At 44.5% G+C, this 21247-nt stretch overlaps 1 protein-coding gene across 1 annotated transcript in view; it reads left to right on the top strand.

Annotated features, from left to right (window-relative positions):
- Positions 1 to 21247, top strand: part of STXBP3 (syntaxin binding protein 3) — a 758101-nt gene that overhangs the window by 528676 nt on the left and 208178 nt on the right. The window contains exon 15 of the mRNA XM_044086884.1: positions 14430 to 14515. Coding sequence (XP_043942819.1) covers positions 14430 to 14515 — 86 coding nt within the window. The remainder of the gene's footprint in view (positions 1 to 14429; positions 14516 to 21247) is intronic.

The raw sequence follows: 21247 nt of genomic DNA, 5'->3' as shown, positions 1-21247 counted from the left end.
TTTTCTTTATTTGGGACTTAGTGGAAGTACTCCTTCCATCTGCCTTTCATGCCATAAGGATTGGTGAACTGATTGCTGTTGATAGCCCTTATGAATGATGGTATGTGATTATCAACTTTTTCTTTGTCTGTACCTTACACACTTCATAGAGTTTGTGACGTGCTAAGCCACTTTCCTGAAGTTCATAGACTGCTTCTGATGCCTTGTTATTTGCCATTCTGACTGCTCTTTTTGCCTCCTTCTTAGCCAACCTGTATTCCTTCTTTTCCTGGTACATCTTTTCTGTCTCCCACTTCTTCCTGCGTTCTGGTTTTCTTTTGATACCTTCTTAGACTTCTGCATTCCACTATCAGTTTTTCTTATGTACTCCTATTTCCATACTTGGCTTGGCAGCACATCTGTTCTATAGTTTTCACGCCTACACTTTCGAGATGCTGCCATTATTCAATTCCACCAATTTTCCCATCTTCTACAGATGGTAGAGCCTTGAGTATTTCCCTGCACTTCTGTCTTCAAGTCAAAACATCTTCCCGGTCTTTGGTCTAGTCTCTTTGACCTTGATGCCTACTTGGACCAGTGTCTTCAGCTGATTGTGGCCAACAGTAGTTTATGCTAGGGGCTGACAGTTTCAGTGGAGATGACTTTGCACACTCAAATTCTGTATCACTGCCCTTACCTTACTTGGAGGAGGTCTACCTGAGTTGTATGCTGACCAGTGTTTTATGTGATCTTGTGTCTGTCTCTTGGTGAATCATGTGCTGGCCGCCATCAAGCCGTCTTGTTCTGCCTGTCCTGATATGAGCATTCTTGGTCCCCCCATTATCAACACTATTTTGTCCCATTTTATGTAGTAGAGCCTGAAACTGCTGCCTGAATGCACTGTTTCTTTTCCATTGCAAACCTACTGGGAATACACACCAGTGGTCTCAGAATAAAGTTTCCAAGTCATCTCTCCCTCACTGTGCTCGATAGTTTGGCTTCAGTCTTGGTATCGGGGCAAATGACAGCAGCTTCTGAGTCTGCTGTTTCCTTGAAGTCTTTAGATCCCAGTGGTGTGGACTCCAGGCAGCCAGTTACAGCCTCTGCCTTCAACGTATTAGAAAGGATGCACTCCAGACTGGAGATGGATTGGTCAGCACTGACCCGCATTCCTCTCCCTCCCTTTATTTATGCCTGTGAGCTCACACCAGCTGCTCCAGGACAGCCCACAGTGACAGGCCTTCAGACCACTCTGCACTCATGGCTCCCCCGTCTCTTGTACCCCTCCTCTAGACTCCCCCCATACAGGAGGGTCATGACATGAGGCGATACCAAGAGGAAGCACTAGGATTCCATGGAGGAATCCCTCACCAAGGATGCCAACCTCAAGGAAAGAGAGGAGTCCTCAATTTCTTCACAAAGGTACCTCTTTTTGTGATCTCATGGAGCTGGTAGGCCAGTGGGTCGGTGGGGTGGTCAGCCAAAGCCTCATCTCCAGAAGGAGTCAGTACATTTGAAGGCCTTTGGGGTGGGCTCATCCACATCCTGGGTTGTTCCACCTCTAGATGTACTTATTGACTTAATGTCCCAAAGGGCTTGGAGGGATTCCAGTATAGTGGAGCCTATACCTAGAAGGCCTGATAAGATCTTGGCCCTTCCCAAGGATTGACAGCATTGGAGTAAGGGTCCCTATCGATGCCATCATGGTGGTGGTATCCGCCAAGAAGGACATCTCGGAAGTGAGTTGGTCCATCCCCGTAACAGGGGAAATCCAGGGCATCGGACCAGTTAGGCAAGCATGCCTGCACATCAACAGTCTTTGCACTGAGGGCATTGAACTACCTTGCCCACCTGACAAGGCTTCAATGGAACATTGTGTCTGAAGTGTCAGGAGTAGTTAAGGCACAGCAGCACCAGAGTCTGGAGATACAGTTGCCCATATTACAGGCTATTTCTAACATGTCAGTATGCCTGCTTCCAGCACTGCTGGTGGCACATCCCAAGACCCTGGTACCAGCATTACCATGTGTTGCCATGCTTGGATAAGGTTGTGCAACTTTACCGACTGCTTTGAGGCATCCTTTATTAATGCCCTTTCAATGGCTACTCACTTTTTGAGCCAAAGATTGAAGAGACATTGACCAGTAGCAAACAAGACAAGAAGACACTACCACTGGAGTGCATTTTGCTACACCCCATACATACCTTCTGTAGGAACCTGAAGGGGCCAAGCATCTCTTTGGGGAAAAAAGCAGCAGTCTTTTTAGGATGCTTCTAATGAAGGTTCCTCTCACAGTAAGGGGGTAACCAGTATGGATGCCACCCATACAGCAGAGGTGATCTGCAGAACGAAGCCATCAACAGGCCAAGTTCCCATTGGTCACAATGCAGTCCATTCTACCTCTTTGGAGGAAGGATGTCTGGATATGCTCTTTCAATCTCAGATGCCTATCTTCATATAAAGATAGCAAGGTGGTCCAGGAGATATCTGCAGTTCTGGCTGGGAGAAATCATTACATGTTAAGAGCATTGCGCTTTGGTCTTACCATCTCCACCCTGGGTGCTTACCAAGTGCATGGCAGCTTGGGTAAGGCTGCAAGGATTACGTGTCTTTCCTTACTTGGACAGTTGATTTCTCACTGCCTTCACATGGGCATCCTTGGTCAGAGCCATGGATTCCTTACTCCAGCTGTGCCTCACCCTAGGAATCACCATGAACTTTTGAAGTCCAACCTTTAGTTTGTTCAGGTGTTTGAGATGATATGCTGTCAGTTAAAACAATGTCTCAGATTGTAAGAATTACTGTGTACAGAGTGACTACACTTCATTCTCGGACCAGTCTTGTGCTGTCTCACAGAAAACCACCTGCTTCTGTGGCTTCTAGGTCACATGGCTGCAGCTGTTTGCTTTGTCCCTCTGACAAGGTACCATATGAGGATACTCCAGCGGACATTAACATCTTATTGGTCTTAACTCATTCCATGGATTTTCCCATCATTTTGAAGAGAGTCTGTCAGTCAATTTGGGTGGTGGTTGGAGTCTCCCATAATTTCTTCCAGGAGACCATTTGTTCTTCCTCCCCATTCAGGGTACAGTGGCGATGAACACCTCTCTTGTTTGGTGGATGGGGCATTTCAAATGGAATATGTATATGGTTTGGTATCTGAACAAACCAAGAGGAACCTGGCCCTATTCTCATTGTCGGGAGGCCATGAGAGATTGGCAATGGGCCATTTTCATCTCAGCATTTTCTGATAGCAATGCACATACCTGGTAAATCCAGTGTTTTAGAGGACAGTCTGAGCGGGAACATCCTTCCTCATGAGTGGTCCTTAAATCCAAGAGTAGCAACTTGGATTTTCTGGCATTGGATTTCCCCATGTTACAATCCGTTTGCTTACCTGTCCAACACCAAGTGCAACAGTTATTATACCCTAGTTCCTCCACAGGGACAGTTAACCAGGGATGTTCTCCTGTATGCTTGGTCATTGGATCTCTCCTGTATGCTTATATCACCACTCCTCAAAAAGTTGCCCTTTGCAGAATGACTGTAATTCTCATTACTCCTTTTTGGTCCCATCATGTGTAGTTCCTTTTTCTGTGGTACCTTCCCTGGGTGCAGGATCCCATTCCGGGTCTGATCTCCTATCTAGTGGGCTTATACCCGCCCAACCTCTGGACTCTCAAACTTTATGCTTGGTTTCTGCAGTGCATTGATGGTGAGAGATCCTAAGCTGTCTGATAAGAGTAGTTAACATTTTGTCCTCTTCCCAGAAACCATGTACTCACAAAGGTTATGCTAATAAGTGGAAGGGCTTTGCCTTATGGGCATCTTCTTGAGGTTTGGACCCTTTTTCAGTGCCTTTGGATGTCCTTGCTCATCTGTTTGTGTGGATCTAGTTATTCTACTATTAAAGATCAGTTAGCTGCTGTACTCCTTCCTGTAACAGCATTGGAGATTTCCTAGGCCTTTCTCAGAGGAACGTTCTTGTTGCGACTTCCTGTTCAGGATCCTGGTCCTCCTTGGAATCTGCTTCACTTTTATGCTGGCCTTCCTTTTGAGCCTTCAACAACAGTGTCTTTGAAGTTGTTGTCTTGGACGACTCTTTTCTTGGTACCTGTTACTTTGGCCAGGTGTGTGTTTTGAAACTGCAGGCCTTATTCTTGGTACCTCCATGTCTGGCCTTTCGTAAAGATAGGGTTTCTCTCATAATGGATCCTGCCTTCTTACCTAAGGTGGTGTTAGAAACAACCTTGAATCAGCCGTTGTATTTACCAGCATTTTCTCCAACCTTTCAAACAAGCGAGAATATTTACTGCATTTTCTTGACATAAACCAGCAATTGACATTTTATTTGGATAGAACCAAGTCCATGAGGAAGCTTGAACAGAGGTTTGTCTCCTTTTCGAAAGCCCAGTTGGGCAAGCCAGTGTCTAAAGGCTGCCTTATCTAAATGGTTTTCTGATTGCATTTCATCGGGATGTTGACTGAAAGGTGAGTCTTTGTCTTCTAACCCAAAGGGCCACTCTTCTAGAGCTATGACTACTTTTGTGGCCTTTTTCTCTGGACTTTCTATTGATGACAGTTGTGCTGCAGCTACTTGGGTGGGTACACACATTTTTGTGTAACACTACAAGTTGAATGTACGGTTGAGTTCTAGGACCTCCTTTGGTTACACCATATTAAAGAATATTCTCTTCTAGGACCTTCCTGGGATGACACATTCCTGGGGACTCTGTCCGACAGGTTGAAGCTGGACAGGAAAGACATTAGATATGAACATGGCAATAGATCCATGTCTGTTTCTCCTTGTTCAACCATCCCTCCTTCCTTTCTCCTTGTTCAACCATCCCTCCCTCCTTTCTCCTTGTTCAACCATCCCTCCCTCCTTTCTGTGCTGTATTTCTCCTGACCATATGGCTGAGCTGTTGAAGCAATTCTTCTCTTGCCTTCTTTTTGGGATCCTCCTCCTCCTGTGGTGTTAAAGGGTTATAGTTGGAGTTTTCTGGAGAAAAAGCAAACTGGATCTGAGGTAGCAGTACAGAGAACGAGGTACTATGGGTAGAGGAGGCGGGCTTGGGGGGGGGGCTGAAGTGTTTGAAATGACCACACTCTGATCTAGGTCGGATCCGATAAACCCACAGGTTGAAATGGACAGAAACAGACAACACAGATCTATTGCTATGGTAAGTATATAACTTTTGTTTTCTCCAAGTTAATGTAGTTTAGATGTTTGTAAATTGTTAGATTGTAATCTGTTTTATGAAACTCTAGTAGATCACGTAATCAGTTAAAATATGGTTAATCCGTGGAATTTATATTTTGTGTCTGATTGACATTTGATTAAATAGGTAATATCAAAACTGATGTAATTGTGCTTAGTAGTTGTAGTAGTTAATTCAGTAGTAGTTTTAGTAGTTAATTCAGAGGCATGTTATAGTGAACAGGTGAATCCATACTCTTTCCTGTTTCTTTGCGCCCTTCTCTTGAAACTCTGGAAAAATAATCCTGTAAAATTTTACTACAAGCTGTAAGAATTTTATGTTTATCTAAAGTTATCCTTCCAAGTTTTGTATGGTACTGTGTATCTGTTATGTTGTGTCTGTAGACTGTATAGAGAGGATCAGTTGCCAGTCCTGCAGCCAAGTTTACTCTCTGTCTTAACAGTGGTTTAAGATTTTTTTTTAATTAGGTGAGTAGACATTTCTGTGCTTGCTAGTAGAATTCCAGGTTGTGTGATCTTTCTGTCCTTTTGGGAAGGGTTATTTTTAGTAACCTAATTGTTCATGGTTTTAAAGTTGTGTTGAATAGTATTTTACTATGTCTAAGATTAATGTTTTTTTATGATTTTTCTTAGAATTCTATAGCATCATGGATTTTTGTGTAGATTTTCCATTGCCAGAACTAGATCAGAGGATTTAAATGTTTTAATGCTTCTGTGGTCTTGATAGATACAGTTGCACATGTTTCAGGCTGCATCCTTTGTTCCAGAGCTTTGTCCCTCAAAACATAATCCACAAGACCAGACAATATGGCCTACTTAGTCATTTCTGATGAGTTGTATATCACCAAGAGATTCCACAGGTCGTTCAGACAAAATTTTGATCAGAACCCTATATTTTACTACAATAATTTCCCTGACCTGATTTCCATGGTAAAAATGTAATGTGTGTAGTCCAATCTCACCTTCATTTTTACATATGGATTCGGAGCTGATTCTCTGCTCCAACTCGGCCGATTTACAAACTCAAAGGCTTCTGGTTGGCTCGTGGCTAAGCAGGTAACCCATAGTGCACCAGTAAAAACCCTAGATCTCATTTGCCACGTCGACGAGTTTGGTTGCGCTTCTCTTGGCTCTGGCTAAGTTTCAAAATTCTTCTATTTAAATTTTGTATTAGTTATTACTGTGTTGTAAGGTGCTGTTATCCTAGGCAGTAGTGTTGTTTGCCCTTTTCAGTGCATTCTTAGCTTAAACTTGCTGTTAGTCTGGTATCCTGTGTGCCAGTTTAGAGTTATTTGTAGGCACCGTTGTGCTTTTTTCCTTATCAGGTATTTTGTTAGTTTGTGGCAGTTTTCCGCTGATAGTTAACAGGGGCTCCTGTTATTCTGTTGTTTTTTCTAGACCGTTATTGGCAGCTTAGTGTCCATAATATGAGGTTGCATTTTTGGCGGGGATCCGCTGGTTATTTGCTAAGGGTTGGAGTTCCTTCCTTAGTACATTAGTTATTTTCTTCAAATTGTTACCACATAGAGTTATATATAGTTTTCTGTGTGTGTGCATTTTGTGGTCTGTTTAAATTAGAAGACCTAGTTTTCTGTCCCACCGGGCTAGGCCCGTTTAAGTTAGAGGACCTAGTCTGTGCGGCTAGGCCCGTTTTAGTTACAAGACCTAAAAATTGTTACCACGTAGAGTTATTTACAGTTTTGTGTGTGTGTGCATTTTCTGGTCTGTTTAAATTAGAAGACCTAGTTTTCTGTTCCACTGGGCTAGGCCTGTTCAAGTTAGAGGACCTAGTCCTCATCGTAATTCATTCTGTTGGGCTAGGCCCGTTTTCGTTAGAGGACCTAGTCCTCTCCCCTCCTCCTCCTTCCTTTCATGTGTGTGTGTGTGTGTGTGTGTGTGTGTGTATGTGTGTAAAATGTCTAAAGAGAGTAAGGAGCACAAACCTTCGGGTTTTAAGAAGTGCATGAAATGCTCCCAAAAGATGTCTTTAATGGAAGGCCACAGTAGCAGTGTGTACTGTTTAAGGGCCATCCACCTGCAGTAATCGTGCTTGTTCTGCCATGCTTTCTCTCCTAGGGCATTACAGGAGAGAAAGAACAAGCTTATACTCAAGGGTCTACAAAAAACATCTTTTGAGGAAGTTCTATCCAGTTCTTCGGCTTCCTCCAAGTCTGGTAAATCTAAGTCTTCAAAAAGGCCTTCTCCGGCGCCGCCTTCTAAACAGTCAAAATCTGCCTCCTCGACTCCACTGCCTTCGGAGCCGAAGGAAAGCACCATTGTGGTGTCAGAGTCGGTTCCAAGTGTTTCAGAGCCTATCTCGGAACCGATTGAATCAGCAATTGAATCTGCTACTCAGAGCCGGCCTGCGGATTCCCTACCTGTTTCCGTGTTACTGAAGTCTCCAGTGTCCCCTAGATCAAGATCCCGTACTATGTCTTCCAGATCTTCCAGGAGCCTTTTGGAGGAAGATGTGGAGAGGGTAGTGTTGAGACTCCTGAAGTAGTATACCTTACCAAAATTATTGTTGGCTCCGACCCACCCGGCTCTGGAGCCACTCGATCCAGCTTTGCCCTTGTCTGCTATTCCTCCTCTGAGCCATGTTGACCCTTTGGAGCTGGGGTGCTTGGTGCCACAGGAGGTACTATCAGTTCCAGCTCCCTTTGTCGCTGCTTTGGAGCCGGGTTCAGGTCCGACGCGCTCGGTGCCATCAGTCATGTCCAGGGGCCGAAGCTCTCCTGTTGGCGCCGACAGGGAGGGTTGGAATCTATGTTCTTCGGTTCCGAGCCTTCCTCTCGGTGCGTCAGCCAGGGTGAGATCAGACCCTGCATCTATCTCGGAGCCGACGGCTCTGGCTCCAGCGTCAACCTTTGTTTCTTCGGAGCTGGAGAGGTTGGCATTTGAGATGAGGAGCATGCTGTCTCATTCTCTGGCCTCTACCAGTGGTACCAGCACTCTTCCCCCAAGAGCACCCACTTCAGTCTCAGCCCCTACTCTCTCCAGAGACAGCAGAGACAGTCAGCCTCAGAAGCCATTGGCAAGTGGCCCCCACTTTTCCGAGGCCTCCCCGGAATGCCCTTTCGAGGAGCCTCCCTGGAAGAGGCTATGTAAGAGGAAGCATGTTGACTCCCAGGATGAGTCCTTGACATCGGACACTGACCTCGATGAGTCGGAAGGGTCCCCTAAGTCATCCTCTGATGATGTCTCCTTCAAGGACATCTTGGAGATTCTTGTGCAGAGGTGCGACTGGCCCACTGTCAACCCTTCTGATGAGGAGCCCGTGTACCTGAAGGCTTTCGGGTTTCAACCTTCTGCCTCGTGGGTGTATCCACCTTTTGATGAACTGATGGATCTAGTTAGTCGAAAGGTGTGGGATACTCCTGATGCCGTGGAGCCAGTCCCCAGGAGACCCAATAAGTTTCTGTCTGCCCCTCCTGGTAAAGAGTTTTTGTCTAAAGGCATTCCCGTAGATGCCATGGTGGTGGCGGCGGCCACAAAGAAGGTGCTGGCAGAGACTTTTTCCTCTTCATCCTCCAAATAAGGATTTTCGACAGATGGACAGATTTGGGAAGCGTATCTTTAGTTCAGCAGCATTTACCCCTTCGATCATTAGACTATCTCACTCACTTCACGAGGTTACAGAGGGATCTCCTCAAGGAGTTAGGAGATTCTCTACAAGGTGCGTATACTGAGGGAGTCCCTGACAAGATCTCTGCTCAGTTGTCTACCTTAAATTCTATAGTTAACTCCTCCATGTGGCTTATCTCCTATGCAGCTGATGGAGCGAGTAGAGCAGCAGGTTCAGGAGTTGCCCTGAGGCGTCACTCCTGTGTGCACTTGTGTAATTTTGCGGAACCACTCGTCTACTTTCACCAATGCCCCATTTGATGGTTCCTCATTGTTTGGTTCTAAGGTGAAGGACACACTCACTCTGTGTGAGCAAGAAGGAAAGACTCTTTCTGCCATGGGAGTACGTTTTACTGTTCCCTCTCGACCATACCCCAAAGGTCAAAGGGGTGGTAAAATGTGGTTTAAAAATTCCCAGAGGGTCTTTCCGGACACACAGAGTGAACCCTCCTTCAGAGGCAGAGGAGGAGGAGGAAATGGGAGACGTCACCCTAGAAGCAGGGTTGGTCCGCAATACCAGCAAGGCCGTGATTCCTTTTGGGGACGGCCTTATCAGCGCTCCTGATGTGAGGCCTGACTGCATTTCTCTGGGGCCAGTCAGGGGTCGCATTTCTTTGTATCCAGGAGCCTGGCTAAATATCACTCAAGACAAGTGGGTACAAATAGTTGTTACCAGAGGCTATATCATACCCTTTTCCCTTCCACCGTTTGTTCCCAAGAAGATCCCAGATGTACCACCCAATCACAGGGATCTGGCAACTGTGGAGATCAAAAGTTGCTTTTAAAAAGAGTCATCCAGTCCGTCACAGCAGACCAGATAGGATCCAGAACTTACTCCAGGTTCTCTTTAGTACCAAAACGAACCAGAGATTGGATGCCAATATTGGACCTCAGCAGGTTAAACAAATCCTTGAAGAAGGACAAGTTTCGGATGGTAACTCTGCAGTCGATACTCCCATTGTTAGGGAAAGACTATTGGATGTGCTCTCTAGATCACCAAGACGCCTACTACCATATAAAAATGGACAAGGTGTCCAGGAGTCATCTATGTTTCCAGCTGGGAGCCAGTCATTATCAGTTTCGTGCTCTGCCCTTTGGTCTCACCACAGCCCCCAGGGTGTTCACCAAATGCATGGCAGTAGTGACAGCTCACCTGAGATGTCGGGGATTCCAGGTGTTTCCGTATTTGGAAGACTGGCTCCTGACCGCCCCCACCAGGCATCTACTTCTCCAAAACAGAGACGCCACTATTCAACTTTGTGCTCAGTTAGGGATCTCCATAAATTGGGAAAAACCTGCATTATTGCTCTCTCAATCTGTTATTTTTATAGGTGCAGAGATCGACACAGTGAACATGACAGCTCGTATCCCTGCCGACAGGGCACAAAACTTAATCTCTCAAATTCAACATCTTCTCCCATTGTGGAAGGTCAAAGCGAAGTGGGTTCTTCAGCTCCTCGGGGCTATGGCTTCCACCATTCTATTAGTACCATTAGCCAGGTTGCACATGAGAATCCTCCAGTGGCTCCTGTCTTCCCAATGGTCCTTCCAATATTTCCCGCTGAGTCATCCTATCCTGCTGACAGATTCATGCAAGAAGGACCTTCTTTGGTGGATAGCCCCCAACCCAGTTGATCTCAGCACCCCCTTTGTTCCTGCCCAACCCATTGCCACTTTGACCACGGATGCCTCCCAGATCAAGTGGAGGGGCATTATCTCAGCAGGACTGTCCAAGACACATGGCAAGAACACGAGACTCACCTGCATATCAATGTTCTGGAGATGAGGGTGGTGCTCCTGGCATTGCGAGCACTTCAAGACCTTCTTCGTCTCGGGACTAATGCGATACAATCAAACAGCATGTTGGTAGTTTGATATATCGACAAACAGGGGCAGTACCAGATCTTACCCACTCTGTCTAGAGGCCATGCGAGTTTGGGAATGGGCAATTTCTTCCCAGTGCTTTCTGGTTGCAACTCGCATGCCAGGGACGACTAACGTGATAGCGGACAAGCTCAGCCGGGTGATCCTGCTACCTCACAAGTGGTTTCTGAAACAGGAAACGGCGGAACAGATTTTCTGCAAATGGGGACAGCCTTGCTGCGACCTCTTTGCCAACCAAGTCAATACCAAATCCAGCAGCTATTTTTCACTCATTCCCCCTCCGGGGGAGACACCCAGAGATGCTCTGGCTCACGATTGGCCCATGAGACTTCTGTATGCTTTTCCTCCATTTCCTGTCACTTCCAAAGTGATTCAGAAAGCCAGTCAGCTGGGAAGCACGTTGATCCTCATTGCTCCTTACTGACCTCTTCAGGTCTGGTTCCCCTTTCTCGAGCCTCTTCTCCTGGGTGCTCCTTGGATCCTGGACCCAGCTCCAGATCTGTAGACTCATGTCAGGTTCACTACATCCCTCAATCCACACCCTCAAGTTGACAGCGTGGCTGCTCCAGTTCCATCCCTAGTCAGGCTTCATGATGTATCATCCTCAGTATCGCATATTCTTATGTCCTCCCATAAACCTTCAACTAGGAGGCTGTATGACAGTAAATGGAAAAGATTTTCTATCTGGGCACAGAAAATGAATGTAGATCCCTACACTGCTTCTATCACTGTGATTTTGGAATTTCTCTGAGCTTTTTCAACAAGAATCTGATGCCGCCACTATCAGAGTCCAGTTGTTGGCAGATGTCCTTCAAGAATGCAACTGCAGTCATAACATGTGGGTTGTCCTGTTTCATTTCTCATTTTCACTTAGGGTTTCCAGACAATTTAATGTCTCATAAGCTATGCAAGACCTTTTTGAAAGGAATCACTGTTTTGAGACCACCACTGGAAGAACCTGTGGCTTCTTGGTATTTAAATGTTGTGTTGTCCAAACTGACTTCTCCCCCGTTTGAACCTTCCCACTTTATTCATTGAAATTTTTGTCTTGGAAGACTTTGTTTTTGATAGCTATTACGTCAGCTAGATGGGTATCGGAGCTACAAGCCTGGTCTGTTAAGCCACCTTATTTGATCTTTCACAAGGACAGGGTGTCACTGTGTACTAATCCCTACTTTGTCCCCAAAGGTTGTTCCCCTGCTACCTTAAATCAATCCATAGAACTCCCAGTTTTCTTCCCTAATCACTGTAATGCAGCTGAATACCATTTCTATCAGCTGGACGTTCATAGACAACTACGTTATTTACAGCGGACCAAGGAATTTAGGAAATCAGATCAACTATTCATTTCCTTTTCTGACTTCAGATTGGGCTTACCAGTTTCTAAAGTGACACTATTTAACTGGATTTCCAGTTGCATAGCCTTTATCTACAGTTCGGAGGGCAGACCTTTAACCTGCAGGATCAAGGCTCATTCTACCAGGTTGCTGTCTACCTCTGCAGCCTTTCAAGCCAGGGTCCCACTTGATAATATTTGTGCAGCAGCTACGTGGGCTACCCCTCACACTTTTATTACACATTACAAATTGGAGTTAGCTTCCCAGGGGTAGAGCATTCTTTGGCTCCACAGTGCTTAGGAGTATTTTCCAGTGAGCCACCCAAGAGTAAGGCGCTAGTGATACTGTCCCATATGTAAAAATAAAGATGAGATTGGACTACACAACATAAGTTATGAGCTCACCATAATGCTCCATATTGGTAGTCCATCTCACCCTTCATTTTTACTAACCCGCCCTCCTGCCCCCATCCTGGAAGATCTGGAGATAATAATAATAATTTGGTTATCTTTGGTTGGAGACCTTTTAGTATTGGTTTGTCTGTTATAGTTTTTTTTCTTCTAGTGAGCAACAAACAGGATCTGGGGTTTGTACTGGTACACTATGGGATACTTGCTTACCCAAGAGCTAACCAGAAGTCTTCAAGCTTGTAAATCGGCCGAGTTGCTCTGAACTCATATGTAAAAATGAAGGGTGAGATGGACTACCAGCATGGAATGTTATGGTGAGTACATAACTTCTTATTTTATTTCAAAAATACACTACAGTGACTTAAAATGTAAATGTGCTTTAGGTACGTGTTCTTTCAGCACTGCTTAATTATGCATTTTACTGGACTCTGAGTTCTCCAAGTGTTTGCTTCTGCCCCTAATGGCATTTGGGTTGAAAGAGTGCCGTATGTAGTCTTGAGATATACTTTTGTTTACCATGTTAACCTCACTAGACTAGTAGCCACATTTCAGGGTAGGGGAAATTTGGACAGTGCATCAGAGAACTTCTCTTTCTCTTTTTGATAGGTGCCGTGGAGCTCTTTTACATCCAGCAGAGCTGTCACTAGCTCAAGCAAGGTGGCACCTTGGTTTAGCATCTCATCAGAAGGATGATCCAGTTTCTAATGGACTTCGAATTTAATCACATTTCCAGATTTTTAGGTTTAATGCTGTGCGCATAGATTTCTGCATGGAATTTATATCCAGCACAGAACATAAAAACCCTTCTAGTAGTTGTGTACATTTGACAGAAGTACGTTCTAGAAGCGAACAGAAAGTTTTTGATATTTTTATACAGTGAATAGTGTTCTGGATCTAACTTTCAGAGACAGTCACTGACAAGGTTTACCTGTATGTTGTTGTTTTAGTATGTCAGATGAAGTTCTGGGATCAGGTAGGAGTAGCTTTGCACTGACACTTGCTTTGTTTAAAGAACTGCAGTGGTCAATGAATTCATGTCTGCCTTTTTCTATCCCCACATTCAGTCTTTATTTTGGCTGCCGTACTTGCTGAAATCCATGACAGTTCTAGGGGCTCAATTCCCTCTGAATTTAGCATTCAGTTTTCTGGCTGGTGTTCTTTGTGCAGTAATTCTGGATCCATAAGTGGCAGTTCTCTTTATAAGTGTTCACGAAAGAACTTTAACTTCCATGTCATATGTTATATTGGATATTAAAGGGAACAACTTTTTTCCACATTATGTTCATCTAATTTGAAACCATCTAGCTGTTGGCAGCAAAATGTAAGGACCCAGTGGAGATAACTGCATAATTTTCTTTCTGGGTGACTTTCTTCTCAAATGTTGTTTACATTTATCGTAAAAGATGAATACATGTATGTTTTGAATCTCATCACACCAACTTTTAGATTTCTGTTGATCAGAATTGTTGCAAGCTTCTTGTTTTATTTTGCTTGCTAACAGTTATTTATTTCTTAAGTATAATAAAATAGAGCTAATCAGAATGTGCAACAGGTTCAGATGTAAGCATTTTGGTATCAAAATTTTTGGGGTGGCATTTTCCATGGTAGAGGGCAACTACCCTGGTTTCTAACTGAATAGGACTATAATAGGTGAGTAGTATCCGTAAGTATGAAATCAGTGGCAGAGTTTAGTTTAATTGCAAGCATGTATTGTTATAGTGAGAGTTATGCACAACTCTGTATTCTGGAAATTGGTATTCATGGTAAGTATATAATTTTCATGCTTCCAGCCCAAATTTTAAAAGGCATCTTGTCTAGGATGAAGATGTGCATATTTAGCTTGTTTCTTTTGACTAGATTTATTGATAACCCCATGGAACGTTCACTACTTTACTGCATTGAATTAGTTGTATGTTTAGTTGTAAATTAAGACAATGTTTTACATTAATCAGTGTGCCTTGTTTTACTAGGATTTTAGGGAGAACAAGCTAGACCCTAAGGAGTGGCCTCACTGTTCAGAATGTTCTGCAGCTTGGAATGGTTCTGGTGCAACAAGGTATTTGCTTAGTCTTATCTAGCAAGCACAGTGCATTGTTTGTTGTTTGAAAAATAGTTCTGTATCAAACTGTGCAACATTTTAGGATTGCTTTTAGTGTGTTTTACTGGGAGCTTGCGCAAACTTATGGCAGTCCTATTCATTAAAGGCATTCAGCTTTTTTTTAAAGTTGTGCAAACAATTAGTGACTGAGTTCGTAGGAGATGAGAATTTTTAAAGTTGTCAAAAGTTTTGTGGTGCATGGAATGCTGTGATTATGCTCCAAAATCTGGGAAAAGACAGATTTGTTAAGCACCTTTCTGATTTTAGAAAACTGAGTCACAATATTTTGTCAAGCAACCCTCACCACTGTTGAGATCTAGGCTTATGTTAGACATCAATGGCAGGCAGGCACCAGCCACCACAGAAGAGTAGCAAAAAGCTGTTAAACACTTCATTCATCCTTCCAGAAAAAGAAAAAAAAGCCAAATTAAATGTTTAATGGCTTTTGAAGCATTTGCCATCCCTCCACCCTTCTGTGGTGGCCCTTGTCTGTGATAGCAGTAAGCCAGCAATAAGCTTTCAAAACTGCAAAACACTTGGTGGCACTACTTTTTTCCCCTTATAACATTTATAGTACACAGGAGTAGGTAAAACTCCAGGAACTACAAAGAATTAGGATTGGGTCTGTCCAATCATAACCATCTTAAGTTCTTCGCATGAATGTCAAGATTCACTGATTCAGCTGTGAATTTCTCAACATCCATGTGTCGAACATATAACAAGCTGGTATTATCCGATACCCAGTAGTAGATAGCATAGCTGATCAGAACTGACCAGCTGCAGTAAGTGCAGTGCATCTTGCTATTAAGAGTCAATGTTCCCAGGTCTTTGGCACAGAGTGATGGAGCCCTTACTGTGACCCAGGTAACCCCAGTTTGACTATCATCTCAGGCACAGGAGGCACCAGGGAAGGTTAAATGGGAAAGAGCATCTTTGCCAACTCGTTCATTCTGAGAGGGAGGTTGGGGTTTCTGTTAATAAGGACCCATCCACTATAATGGGGATGTGTAGTAATTGTGGGATAAGTTGTCAGTAAAATGACTGCAGCTGAGCATGGCCTGGAGCCATTGTAGATCCACAGGAGGTTACTAGGCTAATGGCCTAGGGTCTTGACAAGCCCAGCCATGTAAAAACCCGTGTACCCTAATATACCATAGTTAGATGGTCATTGTTAGCAGAGCAGTTCTATTAGCACAGAGTACGCCTGTCCATGAGGGACATAGGTGTCACCTTGGGGTGAATTTGCGGTTACTCATCCAATTGTCAAGGTTGTGCTTAGTCATTGAGGAGCTCTGCTTCATGTGAAGCAGGAGCTTATTCCAGAGGAGTGGCAATTTCTGGGAGATATATCCGTGTCTCAACATGTTCTGTTATGCCACAGGCTAAGTTGAGATCCCTGGAGCAAGTGAGTTTTGTCCCATTTGATTTGCAGATCTGCAGTATTTCCATTAGGGCAGAGTCAGAGACTGCTCTGTAGGCCAGGCACAGGTCACCTCTCAGCCGCCTGTATGATACAGAATACAGTGATGGGGCTTTCAGTCTATTCACGTAAGTCACATTTTGGAGGCCATGGATTCTCTTCATTAGAAACCTATGCAGTCTCTCCAGTTGCTGCATGTGTCTGGTGAGATGCATACATACAGGAACATTGTGCTCAATTAGTGGGCTGATAAGGGTCAAGTGCAGTGGAGTTATATCCTCCGTAGTTGTGGATGCGATGCCATTATGTATGAGATGAGCAATGTAGAAAGCTTTCCTTACCACTATGGACACATGGTGATCGAAGTTTAGATTGATATCAACCTGTGTTCCCAAGTTTCGCACCACTGGATTTGAGCTTAGAGGGGTGCTGTCTATATCATAATTAGCAGGGGCTACGTTTTTGCCAAAGGGGATAATGAGGCATCTTTTTGTATTTAGTTTTAGTCCATGACATTGGCACCAATCATTTGTCTGCGTCAGCCACTTCTATGATATGTTTACATCAATGGGAGACTCACTGACTGCATCCAGTTTGCAGTCATCTGCAAAGTTGGTAGGCCACAGGATATCTACTTTTGCCTGGACCTCAGAGAAATAGATTCCAAACAGTAGAGGGCCCATCACAGATCCTTGTGGTACCCCACTGATAACTGCTCTACTGGTGGAGATGGACTCCCCAACTTTGACAATGTGTGTTCTGTCAGTGAGCCAGTTGGCTACCCATCTAGTGACATGGGTTAATCACCAGCTGGGAGAGTTTCTCAGTGGTCCTTGAGTGGGGGATTGTGTAAAAGCTTTGGCTAAATCAAGATAGGTGGCATGTACTGCTTTGCCCTCATCCAGGGCTTTGGTGACATTCTCAAAGAACTCCACCAGGTTTAATAAGCAAGATTTACACTTGAGTCAAAATGTGTTGAGTCAAGAGTTTGAAGGTTACCTGTGTCCTTGTTGATAAGGTCTAGGATGACTCTTTCCATGGCCTTGCAGATAAGGCTAGTTAGGTGTATGGGTCCACAGTTTCCTGGGTCAGTTGTTGGACCTCCTTTGTGCAAGGGGATTACTGTTGCTGTTCTCCACTCTTCCTGAACAAAGCCAGTGCTCAAGCTATGGTTAAAGAGAGTGCCAAGTGGTTCCACTAGATCTTGTTTTAAATTGTTTAGTAAGCAACCAGGAATGTTATCTGGTCCCATAGAGGCTGTGTTTTTGGCATTTTAAAGTGCTTATGTGACCTGCTCTTTGTAGATACTTGGTAGTGGACTGGTGTCAGGAATGTTTTTTGTTATGGCTGGTGGGGATAGGGGAGTGAAATCAGCTAGCAGGTTGGCAGTTTCCCCAGGTTCAGTGTGAGTGGTACTGTCCACTATAAGGTCGGCACACAACTGGGCATTCCCTTTTAGGTTTTAGATGTAGCTAAAGAATGCCTTATGATTATTTTTAGCTAAGGATGCTAATATAGTCTCTTAACTAGCCTTAGAGGACTTTCAAGATATCTGATTTGTTCAAGCTGTGGAAGGTATTCTTCCTGTGTTGAGCAAGTTCCCTCTTGTTCTTAGACATCAGTTTTTCTTTTGTTATATAACTTTATTTATACTTAGTCCACCAGGATGGCTTGTTTTTTGGGAGGACCTGGTTTTAGTCTTGTCAGGTACAGCTGAGTTCAGTACATTTATTTAAGTGGCTATATAGGGAATTTGTGTACTCTTCTGCATAGGAATCATTGTTGGCTGTGTTTGCAGGGGCTTTGAAACTTTTTATACCTTTGCTTAGTAGGCTATAGTTTGCTCTGGAGAAAATGTTCAGTTTTTTTTTTTTTTGCTCATTTGGGGGGTGTCAGGTCTGATCTTTACTTCAAACGAGACTGATTTATGGCCTCACCTTACCAGGGAGGGCAGCACACAGGGGGTAGTGCAGTGACCTCCCCCATGTTGATGAGCACTAGATCTAGGGAATTTGAGCCCCTTGTGGGAATGCAGAACACATGTTCCAGGGCATTTGAATTAACAAAATCCAGGATCCTCTAAGCGATCATGTTTGTGCTTGTATAAGTCATCCAGTCAGTGGAAGGATAGTTGAAATCTCCCATGGCCAAGGTGTTTGGCTGTATACTGAGCTTACTCTAGCAAGTCCAGGTAGATGTGTACTTCTCCTGGTTTATCGTGGGGGGTTAGAGATGATGTGGTAGGGTGTTTTGCGTGTAGTTATTTGGACCTGGAGTAGCTCAATAGAGTCGTACTGTTTTACTAGTCCTGAGGTGTATTTAGATTTAATGAAGATGGATACACTTCCACCTTTGGTTCTTTCACCCTCATTTTGAGGTCTGAATGTGTGAAAGGCAATGTAGCCGTGTACGGCCGGGGTGCTGTCTGTGGCCTTGAACCATGTCTCAATAACTGCACAGATGTCAGCCTCTGGGCCAGTGACCTAGTATCATCATCATTCTTTCCAGACCAATAGCCTAGTATCATCTTCCAAGGTGAAGAGTGCTTCCATGGGGTGCAGGTTACTGTTCAGACTCCTATCATTAAGCAGCATGACCTTGAGTTTGTGTCTGCTGGATTTCTTTACATTGTAGTTTTGTTGTTTTGACATTGCCTAAAAAGGTACAATGTGGGAGGCAAGCAAGTGTTTTTGCCAGTATCCTAAAGCTTTGAGGAGACAGGTGAAGGCCATCTCTGTCAAACCAGTATGGCCTGTCGACCATGTCTTCCCAGGCTGAGAGATACTGGATTCCCCTTAGGTTATGCAAGAAGCTAAGCCAGTTAATGAAATCAGTCATGTTTTGTCTGTATTGTGGTATAATCCCAGGTGAAGATCGAATGCTGCTTAGGGCTAGGGACATAGCCTGGGACGCGCACACTGAGAGTTCAGTCATGTCTCTCTTCAGGTAGTCCAGAGAGGTATATCTCAAGTCATTCACTCCAACAAGTACTATTGACAGTCATAATGGTAATTGTTGCTGAGTGACTTGAGTGCATGTGTGATTTGATGGATCCTGGCACTTGACAGGCAGCTGACTGTGACCTTCTTGTCCAACCTGGTGAAGGGGACATCTGTGTGACTCACTATTGAGTCACCTATGACTAGAACATTAGGTTTTGAGGTGTTTTGCCTTAAGGGCCTCATCTTTGAGAAACTGATGTGTGTGTTATATGTAGTGGTGAATTTGTGTACCAATATGTGTAGGTTGTTTGCACTTGGAATGTGTCTGGTCTTTAAGTAGAGTCTTAGTGAGTACCTCCGCTTATGTGGGTTTATGTATCTTGACCTTATCTTGTGTGAGTGGAGAGGTGTGCGCGCTTGAAAACCTGTTTGGCATTTTGTTTATTGTTATGTGAGAGGACCAATTCTAGTTTTAGTATAGTTACATCTCTCATATCCTGTATTTGTTTGCTTTAGAACCAAGTGGATGTCCTTCATGGATGCATCTGCAGTCATAACAAGTGGGTTGTCCTGTCGTCAGGCAGCCCTGCAGTCGGCCGGATTCCAAAGTCCGGGTCCGGCTCGCTGATGTCGCACTCCACCGTCATCTCTGTTGGTCTTGGGTATAAAAGCATCAGCCGACGCCATTTTCCTCAGTCTTTCTTGCGGCGTGGCGGAAGCAGAAGCTGTTCGCAAGTGCCGGTCGGTCGGATCCAGAGATTACTTCTACCGAATACTACAAGACTTCTAAAGCTAAGTACCCGTTGGGGACTCTTTCTTGCCTCAGCCGATGTCAGAAAAAGTTAACAATTGTTTAACCTGTGGGAAACAAATACCTCATAAAGATTTCCACTCTTACTGTCTGCCTTGTTTAGGCCCAGCCCACGACGTAGCAGCCTGTTCGGCCTGTGCCTCTTTCAACCTCGGAGTTTGCAGAACAGTTTTTCGGTTCTGATTTTGCGTACATTATGCCGCCGGATCCTCCGACTACCCCCAAAAAGCAAAGATAAAGACCGACACTCCGCGGTCCGGTTTTCGCCGAAACCACGGTAAAGCAAACGCGAGTGTCGAAACCGAGAAAACTGCTCAAAGTACAGCTGAACCTATTCTTACAACTGAGGCCCCTGCTACAACTCTTGAATCGACCTCAGAAATTTTACCCACTACGGTGGTTGACTTATCAGACACCATCCCCTTGGATGTCTCTACCCCAGCACGTGGTGCTGCTAGGCCTCCAGCTGCAATGTCCATTAAGGCCTTCGCCAGGGCTAAAGCAGCCAAGACTACTAAAACAGTGCCTGTTAAACCCCCCACTTCCAGGCCCTCTTCTAGTTCTCAAATGCTTTCTTTGGCAGAAGATTTAATTTCTTTAATTAGAGGATCTCAATCTCACCCAGACAGGGCCTCTCAGCCCCCAGAGAAGAGACCTAGGGCAGAGCCCCCTGAGCCAGTGTCTTCTGATCTGCTGATGAATCAGACATAACTGACCAGCCTGAGGCTCCCTTCTCCAATTTTGAAGATTCTGATGCTGAAGAATCCATTCCAGCTGCTTCCCCACCAGAAGAATTCTCCTTTGGGGAAACCTTGCATGCCATAGAACAGTTCCAATGGCAGCAACAGGATTTTTCAGACTCCAGAAAAGACTGGACCTTTCTGCACCTCCCACAGCACAGGCCCTTAGCTATACCTCCTGTTCTCTCTGTGGTGGATGATGCTTTCAATGATGTTTGCTCCGCTCCAGATTCTTTACCCCCAGCCCCTGCCAAACCAGACAGATTTTACAGGGTGCCAGATACTCATCACCACCTTTACAAGGCCCCACTTGCAGACCCAGAAACTATATCCCAGGGTCCCAAGGCAGTAGCACCACAGCTAAAACCCTATTCCTTCTGAAAGGGAAGCAAGGTCACTAGACAGATGGGGTAAAAAGGTCTACACTTCAGCTACTCTCTCAGCTAGAGCTTGAAACTGTCAGTTTCACATGATACAATACCAAGAGTTTATGCTTGATCAGTTAACTAAAAACTAACCACTGATGAATCTCTTGATAAGAAATATGTATTAGAGATGGTAAATAACATACAACAGGTTAGCAACCATTCCTTAAAATGTGGCTATGATGCACTGGAGGCTTCATTTAGATCAGCCATGACAGGCACAGTGATAAGAAGGCATGCATGGCTAAAGGAACAAGCTTTACCGGATCATGTTAAAGCTAAGTTGCTAGATGCTCCTATGGACAAGACAAGTTTGTTTGGTACACCTGCCCAGCAGGTTATGAAGAAAATG

Source organism: Protopterus annectens, chromosome 10.part0 (assembly GCF_019279795.1).
Source record: "Protopterus annectens isolate FY-2018-M chromosome 10.part0, PAN1.0, whole genome shotgun sequence".
In the NCBI taxonomy this organism is placed as follows: domain Eukaryota; kingdom Metazoa; phylum Chordata; order Ceratodontiformes; family Protopteridae; genus Protopterus; species Protopterus annectens.
This window is presented reverse-complemented; position numbering and strand designations above follow the sequence as displayed.